At 44.3% G+C, this 19,728-nt stretch overlaps 1 protein-coding gene across 4 annotated transcripts in view; it reads left to right on the top strand.

Moving 5' to 3' along the window:
- Positions 1 to 19,728, top strand: part of LOC137564049 (transcription factor ETV6-like) — a 169,495-nt gene that overhangs the window by 140,626 nt on the left and 9,141 nt on the right. For all 4 annotated transcript variants that reach the window (XM_068277349.1, XM_068277350.1, XM_068277351.1 and 1 more), the window contains exons 5-6: positions 1,686 to 2,231; positions 9,188 to 9,330. In XM_068277349.1, coding sequence (XP_068133450.1) covers positions 1,686 to 2,231; positions 9,188 to 9,330 — 689 coding nt within the window. The remainder of the gene's footprint in view (positions 1 to 1,685; positions 2,232 to 9,187; positions 9,331 to 19,728) is intronic.

Raw genomic sequence — 19,728 nt, forward strand, 5'->3', positions numbered from 1 at the left:
GGTAATTACAACGTCACCTACTGGTTCAGAGTAAACTGCCACCACCGCGGTTACTATGGGACCGTGGGGCCCACTAACTGACTGACTAATCCTGCGAATAAAACGGTTAAACACACGATATTCTGTCTAGCCAACAACAGACAAACAGTAGCGTATCTTCAGAGACCCGGGATCATTTCTGTGTGTGCTGATAAGCAGGGTAGCGAAACAGTGAATGACTTGGGGAAAGTCGTTTATTCACGCAATATAAATAATTAATATATACAGACAATTATGAAAATCAACAATTATTAAAACAGTAATAGCCAGTATGAAAAATAAAAGAAGGGAGAAAAATACTTAGTTCCTGGAAAGATGTCCTTATTGTGGGAAGAATCATAAAGTTCTTGGTTTCAAAGTCCAGAGTTCAGAGTTCAGACCAGGTGGATGCCAGCATATCCTCAAGCTGGCATCTGATGAGTGCAAGATGGTTCAGTGTGGAGGACACTGAGTTTGGGTCCTCAGCCATTCTTATGCCCCTGCTTCAGTAGGAGGGAGTGAGGGCGGGGAGCCATACACCCCCTTAGAAGATGAGAGGAGCCCTCCCCTTGTACTGGGCTAGAAATCATATCTACCCATATATGGGCTCTATCTCACAGAACCGTACAGGTCAGGGCAGATTTATTAACATTTTCAGGTCTGTCTCGATTTACCCAGCGCCCTGATACCAGACATGAGGGGTGGGACCCCTGTGGTATCATCAGGGCACTTTGAAACTGCCTAGCTGGCAGTCCTTACCTCCGAAGGTTCTGAAACGTCCTCAGAACCAGCACCGGGGCTCATGCTACACTTCCCCCATGTTTGGTGAAGCGGCCATCTCAGGAACCCCAGAAATATTACAGATCTGGGAAGTTATGGATTATGCCATGAGACTGAGGTTGTGTTCTAGCTGCTAACAGCTGACTTTCCTTTGATCTTTAGCAGAGAACAGAGTGTCCAGACCTCCCGTGGATTCGTAGCCTGCTTGGCTGCACCTAGGCATCCTTTGGTTAATTAACATCTCCATGAGATCAGCTAAGTGTCACCAGGTTCCCAGAGCCAAAAGGGAAATTGTGCCTTCCACAGGGAATATGTCCAAGCTAATTAACACCTTCCCCCCAGGCTGTCATTTCAGCTAAGACAGATTTCCCAGCTGTTCCTAAGCAGAGGGATACTGCACATCAGATCTTGGTTTTATTGATCTGAGGCGCAATCGATGCAGGAATCGAGTGCGATCGTTCTTTTCTTCACGGGCGGTTCCAGGACGCGCCTGCGTCCCCGCAATCGTCCGTGACAGGACCGTGATCGATAAGTGAATTCAGATTTTTTTATGGCCTTATAGCTAATTTTTTTTTTTATTATTTTTTTTTGGGGGGGGGGGGGGAAATCACTATTAAATCACTATTATTACTTATAACAAAGTCAGTCTTTCTCTTTAGTAAGATTCATTGGGATGTACACAATAAAATGCGTTAGCAGAATAACATGCGTAAAGTCTCGCACACAATGGGTAGAGCATGAAATGTATTGCATTCTGCACTACTTATTGTGCATTAAGACACTGTGCACGTTATGCTGCTTAATACAATTTAGTGCATACACTCATGATGTGATGTTATCAAGACTTTGGAGGGATTTTGTCAGCTGTTTCTCCTGCTTCTTTTTAGACCGAATCCATCATCGAGCACCACCACAGCTCCCTTCTGAAGTACTTCCACAAAGCACCCCAACTATAGAACTAAGACATCGACCCCTCTCTCCTCTCTCCAGCAACCACCATTCTTCCCCAGACCCTGAAACCCGCCCTTTACGATCACCTCTGGAAACCAGCCTTCGTCGCCCCTCTCCTGCCGATCGGTTCCACCGTTTACAGATTGAAAGCAACCACCACAATCAAGACCCCTACCCTTTATCCGTATCCCCTGCTGAAGCCAACCACTGCCCCGCTGAAACCCTGCCCAAGGCTGGCAGCCCACGCCAGGAAACACCACGGGTAATTCAGCTCATGCCCAGCCCCATCATGCACCCGCTGCTACTCAACCCTCGACACCAAGTGGAGTTCAAACAGCCACGGCTTGGGGTGGACGATGGTCAGCAAAGGGAAGGGAAGCCAATGAACCTGTCACACCGAGAGGAGATGGCATATATGAATCATGTGATGGTCTCCATGTCGCCACCTGAGGAACAGACTATACCAATTGGGAGAATAGCAGGTGAGTGCTCTTCATTTGGCGGCAGATTTTCTTGATTGACAAATGCCACAACTACATGATGGCACTGCTACAGCCAGGTAACTCTTTAAAGTGCCATTTGAAAATGTATTGTAAATGTGCACTTTTTCTTCCTTCATTAAATCTGCAAAACACTAGTCTTGTGACCTGCTGCTAATATACCTATATCTCTCTGTATCTGCTAAAGGTGTGCATCAAATGGTCATAGTTACCTAGTTAGTTTAGTTGAAAAAAGACATCCACCCATCAAGTCCAACCAGGAAAATAAATAAACACGATCCTGAACCTGCACATATCCCAGTTGATCCAGGCAAAGACAAAAACCCTTACAAGGCCTGGGCCAATTAGCCTTCTGGAGTCGGGAATTCCTTCCCGACTCCATAGGGCAGTCAGATAAATCCCTGAATCAACTTTTCCGGGCATTACCTAAAAATTATAGCAGAGGATGCCCGTCAATGCAAGGAAAGCATCCAAGCCCTCTTTAAATGCAGATCTAGAGTTTGCCATCACTACTTCCCGAGGTAAAGATGTTCCAGATTTTAACCACTCTCACTGTGAAGGACTGCTTTCTCAAAAGATAGCAAAAAAATGTTTTCCTCCACACGCAAATCCTGTCCCCTTGTCCGTCATACAACGCTAGGGACAAAAAGCTCATCTGCCAAGGGCTCAGGAACCCTTACAGAAGAAACTCGCTAGGCACCTACTATATAGCCGCGATTTGCCGCAAAATGCAGAATTTTGAGTGCACGGCTGTGCCCTCTATCGGGAACCTCCAGGCGTTGAAATTTACCAGGTGCCTGATTTTCGGTAAACAACCTAAATTTCGATGCCAGGACCTACCCAATAGAATTACGGATTCCCGGGGCATGCGGATATGCAAATTGTGGCTTAGCGGCACCTCTGGACCTCCAAATTGCCTTTCTTTGCCCCAAATTGAGGCTCTGTGGTAGGGTGGTTGGGGTTAGGAGCCACCAGGGGGGCCTTAGGGGTAAGCACCACCATGGGGAATCTTATGGTTAAGTACCACCAGGTGAGGTCTTGGGGCTAACCCCAAGACCTCCAACACCACCAGGGGCGTCTTAGGCCAGGGTCACACTTAGCAAAATCGCATGAGTTTACCCCATAGAGCTTAGTGGAAAACTCATGCGATTTTGTTAAGTGTGAAATGGCTCCCAACTGTCCCTCTTTCGAAAGGACAGTCCCTCTTTGGGAGCTCTGTCGCTCTGTCCCTGTTTCCTCCTAATTTGTCCCTCTTTCAGGACTTTGTCCCTCTTTCTTTGTAAATATATATATATATATATATATATATATATATATATATATATATATATATATATATATATATATATATATATATATATTTCTCTACTAAAAATGTGTTTGTTTGACTCTAAACTTTATTCCCATCCTTTAATTTGATACATTACCGGTACTTACTTTTAAGATGTTAAAATAAAGGAAATTGAACCAGGATAGAAAGGACCAGTGTGGTTTGAATTATAAAACCTATTTTTCTTATGAAATCTTTATGGTATGCGTGACTAGGGGTGTGACGGGGGTGTGGTTAGGGGTGTGGCTTAAGTGTCCCTCTTTCCCATCTCAAAAAGTTAGGGGGTATGGTGTGACCCTGGCCTTAGGGTTAGGCATTGGTAGAGGGAGAGTTCTGTGTGAGACTATGGTTAAGTTCAGCCATAGTAAAATATCCAGTAGTAGAATATCGCTAATTTTAGCGATATTCTACTAGCGACAATCCCCTGTACCATTTTTTTCCAGGTGCCTTTTTTTCATGTATGCCTGCAGGATGCCAACTCCTCTTCTTTGTAGATGTCATCCATTCTTCAAGCAGGAAAAAATTGATGGTGGCCACTATGTAACTGATAGTGCTGTAAGGAGTCGGATTTATCTTTACATTTGTATTGCTGTGCTAGGGCACCATCTGTGAAACACTTTCTCATAATAATCAGTAACACAAGAACACTGCATTAATGATCAGGGCCTCATTTGAAGTTTATGAACACTATAAAAAAGAATTCCAAGATGTGTTAAAATTAGTTTTTAGTTTTTAACAGTTATTGCAATTAATCATTGAATGCCTTTTTCTTTGCTTAGGGCTCTTTCACATTAGATAACCCATGCACGAACCTTTACACGCGTTATGACCTGCGTCGTGACGTCAGGAAGTTGCGGTTCAATGCTGATCAGTGGCGCTAATTCACCCTACGGGAAACCGCCACAGCAGGATGATTAACCTTCCTGGCGGCGGTAACCTTGAGCTATGCTCGGGCTAGCTGCCGGAAGCTCAATGCAGAGCAATGGCATTTTTACTCCCCTCCCAGGGGATCCAGATGCAAGCAGCCATTATTCTTCCTCTACATGGAGGCTCTGAATCACTAATTGCCGTCAGTAACCTCACTACAGGGTTACAGCGCCACCTGGAGGACGGAGGGAAAATTTGCAGCGCTGGATTCAAGGGAGGAAAGTGCAGGGGCTGCTGCTGGCTTTCTCCCGGCATGATTTTTTTTTCCCCTGGTTTTAGGGTCTGAAACATTCGGAAAAGACCCTAAAATCTGGAAATAATCATACTGCCAGGGAGGTTAACAGCTCCCAGATGCATTACAACATAACGCTGTGGAACGCTTTGTCTAATGTCAAAGATAACATGAACGTCAAATAGACTTTCATGTTACCTTTCTAACCGCATCCTAGGAGCGGTCTGACAAAACGCACAGATCGGCTACTAGTGTTAAAGAGCCCTTATCATCAGCTTGAAAAATTAATAAAAACAGTGTTCTAATTATTAAAAACACTGTAATCTAGAACTGAGTGACACTGTGGGGAAGTGAGCCCATGGAGATGCATCCCTTGGCTACAGCTGAGCGACAAGTTTGGTTGTTATGGGGGGGGGGGGGAAGCATTGTGGCAGACAATGAAGCGGCTTATGGCCAGCAGGGTAAGCACAATGTTTTTGGAATCTTTAAATTCGCTTGAGAGGCACCTCATACTAATTTCTTGGCCAAAATGCCCAGTCTCAGCTGAAATTTGTCTAGAGTATGTATAAAATATTAAAGGCAAGATTTCCAATTTGCATTTTCATATGCATGCTTTTAGGTAAAAAAGTGTTAAAATGGGCAAGTTTTTAGCAGCAGCAAATCAAATTTAAAGAAAATTGTGATCATCCTGTACGGAAAAAAGTGGCATGTACATATTTTCATTGTGTTTTTCTGTGCGTGGAAAGGGCCATTAGATGTCAGGAAAGAGGTTTGTGCTGTCACAGGTCTAACGCGACAGCATCTGTGTTTCTGATTCAAATATACAGTAAAGGGGCCCATACACCTAACTATTTTCCCTGTGTTTCTGTTGTTCTGGTCCAAGCCCTATCCCCTAGAGCCATACCAATCCCTGCCATACAGTGATGAGGACCAAAAGTGTGGAACACTGTCTGTATGTAGGTTGATGTGGCTCTGTAAAAATAAACTATAGGCTTGCTATTCACCAGTGGTTCTGGATGTAAGCCTGGCTTTGGGGGTGTAAAGAGATAATTTGCATATTCAGTAGTGGTGCATTGTGGGTAACCACAGATTTTTACTTCAAGCTGTATTATCGCAAATACCTTCTGTTTTTAAGAAGGCAAATTACACTGAGCCAGTCTATAATTGTATTGGCAGTTTTGTAGCTGTGAGAATAAGAATAAAATAACACTCAAAAACTCATCAGAGAGCTGATCAGAGAGCGATCTGTCGGTTGCCCATACACCGCAGGCTGAATCCCAATAGATTTCATGCTGAAATTGATCCAGAATCGGCTTTTTGCAGTGCATCCACCATCTCGCCGTCCCCTCAATGTATGATGAGATCCCCGGTGACCAGTGCTATATACTTTACCTGTCCGCCACTGGCCCCGGACGCACTTCTTCCTCCATACATGCACCACACATGGCTGCCAATGTACACGTGGGCATTTGGGTGACTTCACACTTGTGTCCTGTTACCCTGGCAACCACGTGGGGCGCGTGTATGGAGCAAGGAGTGCACCAAAAGCCAGCAGAGTACAAGCAGCGGCCATGGACAGGTAATGTATGAGTGCACTGGGCGCCAGGGGAGAGGGGCACGTTACTCATTGGGGGGGGCAGCATCGGGGGTTTCGTCGCTCATCCCGATATCACTCTCCATTACTGTCACGCACCCAATCAAGCAAGTCGGCCCTACAGCTTGCAGCATGTCCGATCGATTAATGCAACCAATTTCGGACCCATATTGATTGCATTGTCAATCGGGCATGCATTTGACAACACAGATTTTCATCCTATTCCGATTTATGATATTAGGATCGGATAGTCGATCAACCGCCAAGTTGCCTGATGTATGGCCTCCTTTAGATTTTTTTTTTTTTTTATCTTTACATCAAGTGAAACACTGTGCAACCTTCTGGTACAGCCATGGGCTGTACCGTAATGTTGCACGGAACTAATCAGATTTGTAATGCTGAATACACACGTTGAGATTTCCCGTTCGATTCCCGGGATCGAACGGATCGAATCGATTATTTCCAACATGCTCGAAACGGATTTTGATCGTTTCTGCCGTCGATTTGCATGTTAAGTATGCCAAATCGATGGCAGAAACGATCAAAATCCAAATCGAGCATGTTGGAAATAATCGATTCGATCTGTTCGATCCCGGGAATCGAACGGGAAATCTCAACGTGTGTATTCAGCAGAAGACTGGTGATTGATTACCCAACAACTAATCAAGTTGTCAGGTGTCATTAATCTTCTGAATCTGATTAGTTCTTGGAAACTTTTGTTCACCCCTCAAGAATTCACTCATTGCATATCCATAATCTTTATCTTTTACAGATAAAATTAGATGTTTGTGATAATGTCCTCATGACACACGCACACACAAACACACACCCACAAACTGCCATCAGATTTCACCCATTCATGTCAATGGGAATAATGTAAAAGCCTGCCATTCGAACAGTAAGAAAGCCAGAGTCTCCAAACTTGGCACAGTTGCTCACTTGGTGACAGAGATGAAGACTACATTACAGTGGGATGTTGCATTGTAATGCGACGTTAAAAATCACGACGAAAAAAAAGGGTGGTAGCGCACATTAATGCTGTTACCGTCACATACAGTAGGTGCAGTGAAACATACAGGCAGTGAAAAGTATGCTCTCCTGTACCCGGTAAAAGGAACAGCAGTGCGTTACCATAACACTAAGGGCCTGTTTCCACTACACGTAGATTGGATGCAGAAAAACTGACTCCAATGAAAGCCTATGGGAAAATCTGCATCAGAAAAATTGCGTTTAGTGGAAAAAGGCCCATAGACATTCATTGGAGTCAGTTTTTCTGCATCCATTCTGCATCCAATCTGCGTGTAGTGGAAACAGGCCCTTAACGTTACAATGCGATGCTGTCGCATTGTGAACGTCCCATAGGCTTATCATTGCAGTGCGGTAAGCTGTGTTATAAGAGTTTATAAGGCAGCTCCGCAACATCCCACTGTGAATGTAGCCGAAAAATTCAGGAATAATGGGCATTAACATTACTTTTACTATGTTTGTCATATCTGACTATTGAGAGAATTTTAATGAAAGAGAGTCTGAAGCGAGAATAAATCTCGCTTCAGACCTCATAGATAGCAGGGGCATGCGTGCCCCTGCTAAAACGCAGCTATCCTGCGGCTTAACGGGGGTCCCTTCACCCCCAAATCCCCTCCGTACAGCCGGGGAGCGCTTTCGCATTGGGGCAGGGCTAACCGCCGCAGCCCTGCCTCCCGCGCGTCTATCAGACGCGTACCTCCGCCTCTCCCCCGCTGCTCTCAGTCTTCCTTCACTGAGAGGGGCGGGGGAGAGGCGGCGATGCGCGTCTGATAGACGCGACTAGAGGCAGGGCTGCAGCCGTTAGCCCTGCCTCCAGGGAGAAAAAATTCACGACCAAGCTGACGACCAAGTCTTGTGGGGGTGGGTTTGGGGGTGAAGGGACCCCCGTTTAGCTGCTTGTTTTTTTACCGTATATGCGGTTTGGTAGAGTGTTACATTCTCTAATAACCAATTATGATGATGACTTAAAGAGAACCCGAGGCGAGGTTCTGAGAATAAAATCCCCATACAGAGGCTGGGTCTGTCTATAGAGCCCAGCCTCTGTTGCTATATAGATCGCCCCTAAGCCCCCTCCCCCCCCTGCGCTCTGTAATTCCCCCCATAAAACAGTCGCGCTGCTGACACGCAGCTTGTCAGAGCACGCTGTTTATCTCTCCTGTCAGTCTCGCCGCTCCCCGCCTCCTGCATCGCTCTGGTCCCCGCCCACGTCCCTTCCCTCACCGCTGATTGGAGGGAAGGGACGCGGGCGGGACCGGAGCGATGCAGGAGGCGGGGGAGCAGCCGAGACTGACAGAGAAGAGGTAAACACAGCGCGGCTGTGAGTTATGGGGTATTGCAGAGCACAGGGGGGGCTTAGGAGCGATCTATATAGCAACAGAGGCTGGGCTCTATAGACAGACCCATCCTCTGTATGGGGATTTCATTCCCAGAACCCCGCCTCGGGTTCTCTTTAAGCTGGCCACTAACGGTCCAATTTCTAGCGAAAAATCGTTCAAGCGATCAGAAATTCTGATCGGAAGTGAAATATTGTAATACATCGTTTACTACACCATCAACGAACCAATCTTTGCTTCCTATCTATCACAACCAACAAGAAAATCCAAATTTTGGTTTGACGAAAATTCATTCAGTCGACATTTTTTTCACTCGTTCATAATTGATCGTGTCCACCAATGGAGATTATTTACAACCAATCCGATCAGAATTTCTGATCGCTCGAACGATTTTTTGCTTGAGATTGGACCGTTAGTGACCACCTTTAGAAGATGAAGGGAAGGGAAAGCAATTCCACAGCATGTGACTTCTTTTCTTGCTCTTGTTCTCTTCAGATTGCCGCCTGCTATGGGATTACGTGTACCAGCTCCTGTCTGATACACGATACGAGAACTTCATCCGCTGGGAGGATAAAGAGTCGATGGTTTTCCGAATCCTGGACCCCAATGGCCTGGCAAGACTGTGGGGGAATCACAAGGTGTGTGACACATTCCAGATAATTTCTTAGGCAGGGTTCACCCTTATTAAAAATCTTGTGCCTTATGCAAATGTGCAAAAATGCATGTGCTGCACATCTAATGAAAGTCAATCGAGAATCGCATTTCTGCTAAAAATTGTGTTTTTGCGTTGACGTTTTAGCATGTGTGGGAAAAAAATCTTCTTGAAGCATAAATTTGCAGAGTGCAAACTTTTTCCAATTAACTTTCATTATCTGTGGGGGGGAGGGGAGAGGAAGCATGTGTGGAAAACCACATATGGCAAACTTGGTAGAATTTAAAGTGGTCTGAAACTCTGACAGAACATTCAATAAAAATGTGTTTCCCTACTTTTTATTACTCATAAAGTTATCACATTTCCTTTTGTGCATAAGTAATATTGTCTATTTACAAATTAAGTTTCCAAAGTGTAATTTATATTGTCCTGAAACCTGCCATTGCATTTTATTCAAACTGCTTTTTATTATATATTAACATCTTCTAATTAGCTGATTTGAGCTGTTTGTGTGCTTGAAGCACAGAGAGCTTCACAGAGAGCTCCTTTTCACTTGTTACACTGTGTTACACACATGTATCAACATTGGAATGCAAACAAAGATACTGTTATCTCCAGTTTGGATGCGGATTTGAAGCTGAATCGCAGGACAAAGTGCTTGGCTTAACCATTTCAGTGGTGATCTGCTAGAAAAAAATTCTGGGATAGTAGCTTTCAAGCTGTGAGGAATTTTTTTTAGAGCAAATTAGAAATGCTGACTTTCAGACCACTTTAAGTGTGTTTTGCCAAAATCGCGTTCCTTACACCTTTAATGTATTTCAGTTTTCCATTTTTTTCTGCATTTGCATGAAATTTAGACTTTTGCTCCATATTCAATTTAAGGGCTGGTCTGCTTTTTGTCATGTGTGATTTGTGTTTCAATGCAAGTCAATGGCAATGTAGAAAAATTACATGAAGCAATGTTCCCGACCCTGTCCTCAAAGCCCACCAACAGTGCATGTTTTGTGGAAATCCACAGATGTAGTAATTCAGGTCTGCTGCAACACTAATTACCTCACCTGTGAATGTTTGTGGTTTTATGCAAAACATGTACTGTTGGTGGTCCTTGAGGACAGGGTTGGGGAACTCTGACACAGGGGCGTTGCTAGTGTCCTAGGAGATCCAGGGCACCCACGAGGCACCAGGTAAAGAGAACCAGCGAAGCGTGCCTCTGCAAATTATGGGTGTGGCCATTCAGAAAGTGGGTGTGGCCAAATGTACATGAACTTAGCAACGGTGTAATTTAAAAATAAAGGGCCTGCCCAGCAAAATGTTGGCTGGAGCCCTCTATGCTTTAAGTAGATTGTTTACTGTTAGTATAGGCATAGAGAAAAGATGCATACACACAGTCAATTTTGAGTGGTCAATCACTGACCAATTTTACCTCCCCCATGTAGTATGATTGCCAACAGACTTTAAATACTATGAACGGAGCGGAACTCTCATAATACCTAGAAGTAGTAAAATTGGCTAATCAAAACTGTATGTGTGTACCAGGCTTTACAGATAATACTGTACATTCAATACAGCTGGTTTACAATCAATGAAAGCACAGAGTAAAGCCTGGTACACACCATGCAATTTCCCGTCAGATAGATAGCTCGAATAGATGATTTCCGATCGTTTTTCTGATCGATTTCCATAGAAGTGATCAGAAAATCGATCAGAAATCCAAGCGCATTTGTTGGAAATTATCTATCTGATGGGAAATTGCATGGTGTGTACCAGGCATAACAGCTTATAATGTACATACTGTAGGTAGCAGAGATCAGAACATGCGGCAGCTAGTTTACTACAGCTTATACTGTACATATTAGGGTTAGAAATGAACGGCACACACTACAGCAAGTATAGGTACAGAGTGACTGATAATGCTGTACATACTGGAGGTAGCAGGGATCAGAACACACTGCAGCTAGTTTACTATCAGTACAGGCACAGAGTAACAGCTTATACTGTACATAATGGAGGTAGCACACACTGCATCTAGTTTACTATCACTACAGGCAAAGAGTGACAGCTTATACTGTTCATACTGGAGGTAGCAGAGATTAGCACACACTGCAGCTAGTTTACTATCCGTACATGCACAGAGTAAAAGCTTACGCTTTACATACTGAAGGTAGCCGAGATCAGACCACATTTCAGAGTTTACTATCAGTACAGGCACAGATTATAAGCTTTAGCAGTTGCTAGATCACTACTTTTCCTGTGATAAATCAGATTCAGATAGGTAAATACTTACCCGCCTTGATTACCTTAAAGAGAACCCGAGGTGGGGATCTTAAGCTGGCCATACACTAGGCCGATTACCCGCCGATCGACAGCAGATTTGATCACTGGGATCGAATCTGCTGTCAAATCGTTCACGCAACACGCTAATTTTCGATCTATTTCGGCCCGAAATAGATCGGTCCCGTCGATCACGCCGTGCGGGAAATTACCGTCGATCGCCGCAGGTAAGGAGCGCATCGCTAGCGGCATACGACTGACGCAGGTATACATTACCTGAAGCTGGCTCCCGGCATCTTCTCCGCATCACCTCCCGGCTGGCATCTTCTCCGCATCAGCTTCCGCATCCCGGCATAACTTTCTGTGTCACTGCAGTGACAGCGGAAGTACAAATAGAGGGCGCGCTATTTGAACTTCCGCTGTCACTGGAGTGACAGAAAGTGATGTCGGGATGTGGAAGCTGATGCGGAGAAGATGCCCGCCGGGAGCCGATGCAGAGAAGATGCCCGGGACCAGGCTTCAGGTAATGTATGCGGGGGCCCGGGGGGGTGACAACGGCAGCTCAGCAGATGGTGAATCGGTTTCAGGCTGAAATCGATTCACAATCTGTTTGCAGTAAAGGCAGCCATACAATCCCTCTCTGATCAGATTCGATCAGAGAGGGCTCTATCTGTTGGTCGAATCTGATGGCAAATCGACCAGTGTATGGCTACCTTTAGAATTAAATCTATACACAGAGGCTGGGTCTGGCTATAGTGCCCAGCCTCTGTTGCTATTTGAATCCCCCCTAAGTCCCCCCTTAGGCTGGGCACTATAGCCAGACCCAGCCTCTGTGTATAGATTTCATTCTAAGATCCCCACCTCGGGTTCTCTTTAATTAATTTGCTATTTTAGTGGCAGGCTGGTAGTGATCGGACGATGCTAGCGGCAGGCTTATGGTGATTGGTTGATGCTAGTGGCAGGCTGGTAGGGATCTGTCGATTCACATGAGAGGCTTGTGGTAATCCGTAGATTCTAGTAAAAGGCAGGTAGTGATTTTATAGATTTTAGTGGTAATCTGGTAGGGATAGGCAGGCAGTAGGAGACAAATGACAGTATTAAGTAGATGCTGACAAGTAGTGGGTGACAGACAATGCAGTAGGTGCTAGGGAGCAGTGGAAGCTAAGTAACAGAGTGCCAAGTTCCAGTGAGGGGGGACGGGGGACAGGCTAGGATTTAGGGTACACTATGGCACAGATTAAATTGTGATATCCTCTGAGGACAGTGACCTGACTATGTCGTTTGTAAAGTGCTGCAGAAGATGTCAGAAAAATATATATACATAATAATAATAATAATAATAATAATAATAATAATAATATGGGATGACATTAGACTGACTATGGTAGGGATTAGTTAGATTGAGAGCACAGTTAGTGACATGACTATGTACTATATAAACTGCTGCAAAAGGGTTTCAGTGCTATATAAATACATAATAATAATATGGTAGGACATTAGACCATGACTATGGTAGCATTAGATTGTGAGCTCTTCTGAGGACAGTCAGTGACATGACCATGTTCTCTGTAAAGTGCTGCAGAAAATGTCAGTGCTATATAAATACATAATTATGTGACTATGGCTATGATAGGAATAATATGTTGGAGCTCCTCTGAGGACATTGAGCGGCATGACTATGTACTCTATTAACTGCTGCAAAAGATGTCAGTGCTGAGACGCCCCACAGAGGCACACACACACACACACACACACACACACGGAGAGCATAGAGCCACCGCGTCATAGCAACAGACGCTGCTGCTTCCTTTCGGGGACTGAAGTGCCCCACATCACGTGTCCAGAAGTCCGGGGCACAGTGGAGGGAGATCCGGACCCCGTGCTTTGGATCTTTAGCCCTAGCGACGTGAGTGAAAAAACACGCAGGACTTTAAAGCTAATTAGATGGAAATTAACCTCCTTGGCATGCCCAGAAAGATCACCAAATGATAGTTTGCATACAAATCCACACAAAAAAATTGTATACAAAAGGTAATTTAAAAAAATCGCAAACATAATTTATTGCATGCAAAAAATCGTTATAAATGTGAATGGCCCCTTATAGCCTCAGAAGCAAAATTTGGCTGCTACCAAAGGAGAATTAGGAAAGCTTATTTGGTGTGCTACTGGAAACGTGATTATTGTAAATTAATTTTATCATGCTAAAAACTTGAATGATGCAGCCTACTCAAGCCTTATCAAGTTTGGAGCATCTTTACATTGAGCACCAAACAATATCTGGATCAGGTAGCCAAAGCTTGAAACCACTGGGCCTCTAAATGTCACTTTCAGATGCAATCGGTCAGCATGTGATTAAAAAAAAAAAAAAAAGAAAAAAAAATACCAGTCCAGTCAGTGGGTGTTTCTGCAGCATGTTGAATTGAGTCTTGAATCAACTAGCTGTAATCAATTTGCTGGATACCATCTACTATAGCAATGATCCTGTGGTTGACCCATATAATGTGGGTATCTGTAAATAAAACTCTAATTAATATAGTGTAATATTGTCTTTACACTATCCCACCACCAATTTGCACCATGATGTGGGTGATGGTGAATTACTTGATGTACAACCGCTTCTTTGCACAAGCCATATCTGGATCAATGAAGTACAAATCGGTGTAATCAAGGGCTCACGTCACAGAATGGTTTGTGATTACAAAGGCAATAGGTCTGTTAACAATTGTACGTAAACAGGATAATATTATGAATGAACAGTATAAAATGAGCCAAACAGATCAAATAAACTAAATGAAAACTCTAAATTAGAAGCTTCCAATTAGACACATAGACAGTTCTTTGCTGATTGGTATTTTCTTATCTTCGGTGGAGCATTTTCAAACCCTCGTTACTTAGGTCAGAGAAAACGTGTGGTATATTGGTTAACCCTTGCCTCTCTGACAGGTCCACTTCTATGACACTATAACCACTAGCACACTTCACTAGGAAAAAATCACTGATAGCATAAAAATATTATTTCTTAACGTTATAAACATTGCTGGACATGTGTGAAGTAAACACAGAAACTGAATCCCGGGTTGATGGCTGGCTTGGAATCAGAAAATATTGGAATCAGATATATACATACATATATATATATATAGAGAGAGAGAGAGAGAGAGAGAGAGAGAGAGAGAGAGAGAGAGAGAGAGAGAGAGAGAGAGAGATAAAAAATGGTCTACAGCACCTACTATTGTACAGTAGCCTGCATTAGCTCAAATTTATTAAAACCTACGCAGTACTCAAACTAGAGTCACCATACAACAACATTTCTGAGTCATTGGCTATAGAGTAAATGCAAGTTAGGTCTCCACACAAAGCATTGGTAGCAATTCCACTACATCAGGGAACATGAATGGCTAATCAATGCACATAAACAATGCTTCCTCTTGCTAAATAACAATACTGTCCAGCACACCGACTTCACAGGCTAGACTAGATGTTCCACTCCTCCTGTGGTGGGAGGAGACACCATCCAGCACACTAGCGCCTAAACAGTGACAGCACGACGTGGGTTATTAGTGACGTGCGCTGGGTACCTAGCTTTACAAGCCGTGCTAGGTTTATGGACTACTGTACCGGTGTCTGAGCAGACTACTCCCAAGTGACAGAACAGACCAGGGCTCTCTGGAGCAGCAAGAATATAATCACAGGTTAGCCTCATAGTGGAATGTTTAACCCCAGCATTGGGAGGGTGGCAGCCACAGGACCGCCTAATGCCAAAAGGTCCTGGGGCGGGGCTTTGCAGGGGATCGTGCGTGCCGATATGCACGCATCCCCGCTCCATCAGTCTGCCAGCGGTGATTGCCGCTGGGAGACTGTTCGACGGCGAAACCACCATCTATTTACATTGTACAGCGCTGCGATCTACAGCAGCGCTGTACTGGGGACAGCCGTGTCACTAGGCTGTTCCCTTGAGAGGCTCAGAGAGCGATTGACTCTCATAGGCTGATGCCTATGACAGACGATCGATGGGAGGGAGGGAAGGAGGGGATTAGCAAAAGTAAAAGTAAAAATAGCAAAATTTTATAAAAAAATAAATAAAATAAAATACATAAAAAAATAAACAAACCATGCAGCAGCGATCAGAGCCCACCAACAGAAAGCTCTGTTGGTGGGCAGAAAAGGGAAAGGGGGGTTCATCTGTGTACTCGGTTGTGTGGCTCTGCGGCTAACCATTAAAGCTGAAGAGCACATGATTGTAAAAAATAGAGTGGTCACTAGGGGGGTGTAAGCCTGTGGTCCTTAAAAAGACTCTGAATTCTCTTTTTTTCCATGATTTTCTAATATAGTGCTGTTAAGAGTTGATGCTTAGTGAAATCGCCGCATCCCCTCAGCAGATTACAGATTTATTGCTGAGGATTAGCCCTACAAAGCTCCCGGGCTCACAGGGCTTTACTTCCTCATTGAGGCAGATCTGCCTCCTCCGCAGTCGATCTCTGCGGATCGCTGCCTCTCCCCGCCCCTATCAATCTTCTTTCCCTGCGAGGGGAGGAGAGGAGGTGGAGACCCGCGGAGATTGATTGCGGAGAAGCAGAGCTACAGCTCAAAGCTCAGCCTCTCCAGGAAGAAAAGCCCTGCGAGCCCGGGCAGCATGATCTGCGACCTGCAAAGTCGTAGAACTTTGCAGGTCACATTCTCTATAATAAATCAGCCATCTGCCACAGGGATGCAGCGATTTCACTTAGGCATTAACTCTTAACAGCACTATATGAGCAAATCGGGGAAAAAAGAGACTTCAGAGTCTTTTTAAGGTGAAAGGACATCATATGGTGGCTGCTGTATTTATTTCCTTTTAAACAACGGCAGTTTCCTGATATTTTGCTGATCTATCATACATTAGTAGTGTTTGAATCACACACCTGAAACAAATATGCAGCAAATCCAGTCAAACTTAATGGACACCTGAACTGAGAGGGATATGGAGGTTGCCATATTTATTTACTTTCAAATGATACAGTTGCCTGGCTTTCCTGTTGATACTGTCTATTATGCTTTTAGCCTTAAGGCCCATACACACGTCGGATTTTTGCGAACGACCCGTCGTTAGAACGTTCTGTCGTTTGCACGTCAAATCCGGCAGGTGTACAGACTATCGTTCGGGTGATAAGACTGGTTTTCAGCGATAACCAGTCTTATCACCCGAACGATAGTCTGTACACACGCCGGATTTGAACGTTCCGTCGTTCGCACGTCAAACGACGGGTCGTTCGTAAAAATCCGACGTGTGTATGGGCCTTTACTCCCAGAACAAGCATGTAGATCAGATGTTTCTGACTGAAGTCTGACTAGATTAGCTGCATCCTTGTATCACATGTGCGATACAGATACTACTGTAGCCAAATGGATCAGGGGAAGCCAGGCGGAGACTCTAGGTTTTAGCTTTTTAGTATTGTGCAGGTTTTTATTAATTTGAGCTCATTCATTATGCTAATGCTTTCTTTTGTATCTACTAAATGGGCAATAAAGTTGTTTTTATACTGTACAATTGGAGGTGCTTTAGACCATTTTTTTTCTGTATATAGATAGGTCCATAAATATTTGGACACAGACAACTTTTTTCTAATTTTGGTTCTGTACATTACCACAATAAAACAACTCGTATGCAGTTGAAGTGCAATTTGAATTCAGTGGGGTGAACAAAACCATTGCATAAAATGTGAGACAACTAAAGCATTTTTTAGCACAATCCCTTCATTTCAGGGGCTCAAAAGTAAATGGACAAATTAAATAACTGGAAATAAAATATTCATTTGTAATACTTAGTTGAAACCCCTTTGCTGGCAATGACTGCCTGAAGTCTTGAACTTGTAGACATTACTAGATGCTGCGTTTACTCCTTTTTGATGGTCTGCCAGGCCTTTAAGGACAACTGAAGCGAAACGCTATGCAAGCTGCTATATTTATTTCCTTATAAGTAATACCGGTTGCCTGGCAGCCCTGCTGATCCTCAACCTCTAATTCTTTTAGCCATAGACCCTGAACAAGTATGCAATATACAGATCAGGTTTTTCCGACAATATTGTCAGATCTGACAAGATTAGCTTCGTGCTTGTTTCTGGTGTTATTCAGACGCTACTGCAGCCAGATAGATCAGAAGGACTGCCAGGCAACTGGTAATGTTTAGAAGGAAATGCATATGGGAGCCTTCATATTCTTCTCACTTTAGTTGTCATTTAACCATTTCAGCCGCCCAGACCGTGTCCCCCGGTAGCCCTGGGGTCAGTGAAAGGGAACATGGTTCCCGATCACCGATCCTTTTCCCCGCAGAAAAACCGAAACGCTCACCCGTGAGGCTTCAGTTCTTCTGCCCGGTAGAATTTCCGCATCCCCCTTGTACTTCCTCTTAGCGAGAAGGACAAGGAGGGATATAGTAACACTACATCTACACTTTTTTTACATTACAGTTTACTCATACAGCAACATAAAAAATTGACTGTTTATGTCGCACACCAAAATATTCCCCAAATAAAAATTTTAATGGAAAAAAAAAGACATAGATAGTTACCTAAGGGTCTGAACTTTTTAAATATGCATTTGAAGGGGGGTATACTACAAACATTTTTTAAATTATAAGTTTGCAAATAGTGATGGGCGCAAAACGAAAACAATGCACCTTTATTTCCAAATAAAATATTGGCGCCATACATTGTGATAGGGACAACATATAAATGGTATAATAACCGAGACATACGGGCAAATAAAATACATAGGTTTTAATTATGGTAGCATGGATTATTTTAAAGCTATAATGGCTGAAAACTGAGAAATAATGAATTTTTTCCATTTTTTTCTTACTCCACAGTCAAGCCAGCACCATCCGTAGTATTTAAAGCTCTTTATTTCTGGTGACATAACTTTGTACAGCTTGAGAAAGATCTGGTGATCAAAACAGCGCTGCTGTCGCTGTGATAAGCTTGTCATGCTTTTTAAAGAGAAATAAAGAGCTTTAAATACTACGGATGGTGCTGGCTTGACTGTGGAGGAAGCATTGGAACGTCTGGAGTGCAGAGACGCTGCAAGCCATAGCACATCTATCCTTTTCTCCCCTCCTTGGGTGCTTGCTTTACACTGATTGATGTTCCATTTTTTCTTATTAATCCTGTAAAAATGCATTTACAGTTAAGTGGCTCTTAACAAAATGTACCACCCACAGAAAGCCTAATTAGTGGCGGAAAAACAAGATATAGATCAATAAATTGTGATAAGTAGTGATAAAGTTAATAGCGAATGAATGGGAGGTGAAAATTGCTCCGATGCATAAGGTGAAAAATCCCCGCGGGCTGAAATGGTTAAAGAGACTCTGAAGTCTCTCAAAATACAGGTTTGTATTTTAAAAATTCTTTAACATCAATGCCCTAACTGAAGTGCCGCATCTCCACGGCTGAACACCAACTAAATCACCCCAAACTCCTCAGCAAAAATCCGCAACTTTCCTGGTCATGGATTTTGCTGCCTGGGGAGGCAGAGCTTTGGGCTGTAGCTCTGCTCCATGCTTGTCAATTCGCGCACATCTCCACCTCTCCCCCGCCCCTCTCAGTGAAAGAAGACTGAGAGGGGTGGGAGGAGGCGGCGATCCACGCAGATGGGACGCGTGTAGAGGGAGAGCTACAGCCTAAAGCTCTGCCTCTTCACAGAAGCGCTCCCCGCAATGTGCCCTGGGAAGTTTGGGGTGATTTAGTGTGCAGCAACGGGGATACAGGGGTTTCAGTTAGGGCATTGATATTAGCTGAGCTCGGGCTATGCCGCGCAGGGGGAGATCTCAGCCCCTGGTGGGGCGATTTGTGCGCTGTAAATTGCTGTGCGCGCAGCCAGCACTTTGCTAGCCGCGCGCACAGCTTGATCGCCGCCGCTCTGCGGCGATCGGCCGCACGCAGCGGCTGAAGAGGGCCCCCCCCCCGCCAGAGCCCTGCGCTGCCCGGACCAATGAGTTCCGGGTGTGCCTGACGTCAGGACGTCGGCTGACGTCCATGACGTCATCCCGATCGTCTCCATGGCGACAGGAGAAGCCAAACAGGGGAACGCGTTATATACGCAATCCCCTGTTTGCTATAGATGCCGGCGACGATCGGAC

The sequence above is a fragment of the Hyperolius riggenbachi genome, chromosome 3 (assembly GCF_040937935.1).
Source record: "Hyperolius riggenbachi isolate aHypRig1 chromosome 3, aHypRig1.pri, whole genome shotgun sequence".
Taxonomy (NCBI): domain Eukaryota; kingdom Metazoa; phylum Chordata; class Amphibia; order Anura; family Hyperoliidae; genus Hyperolius; species Hyperolius riggenbachi.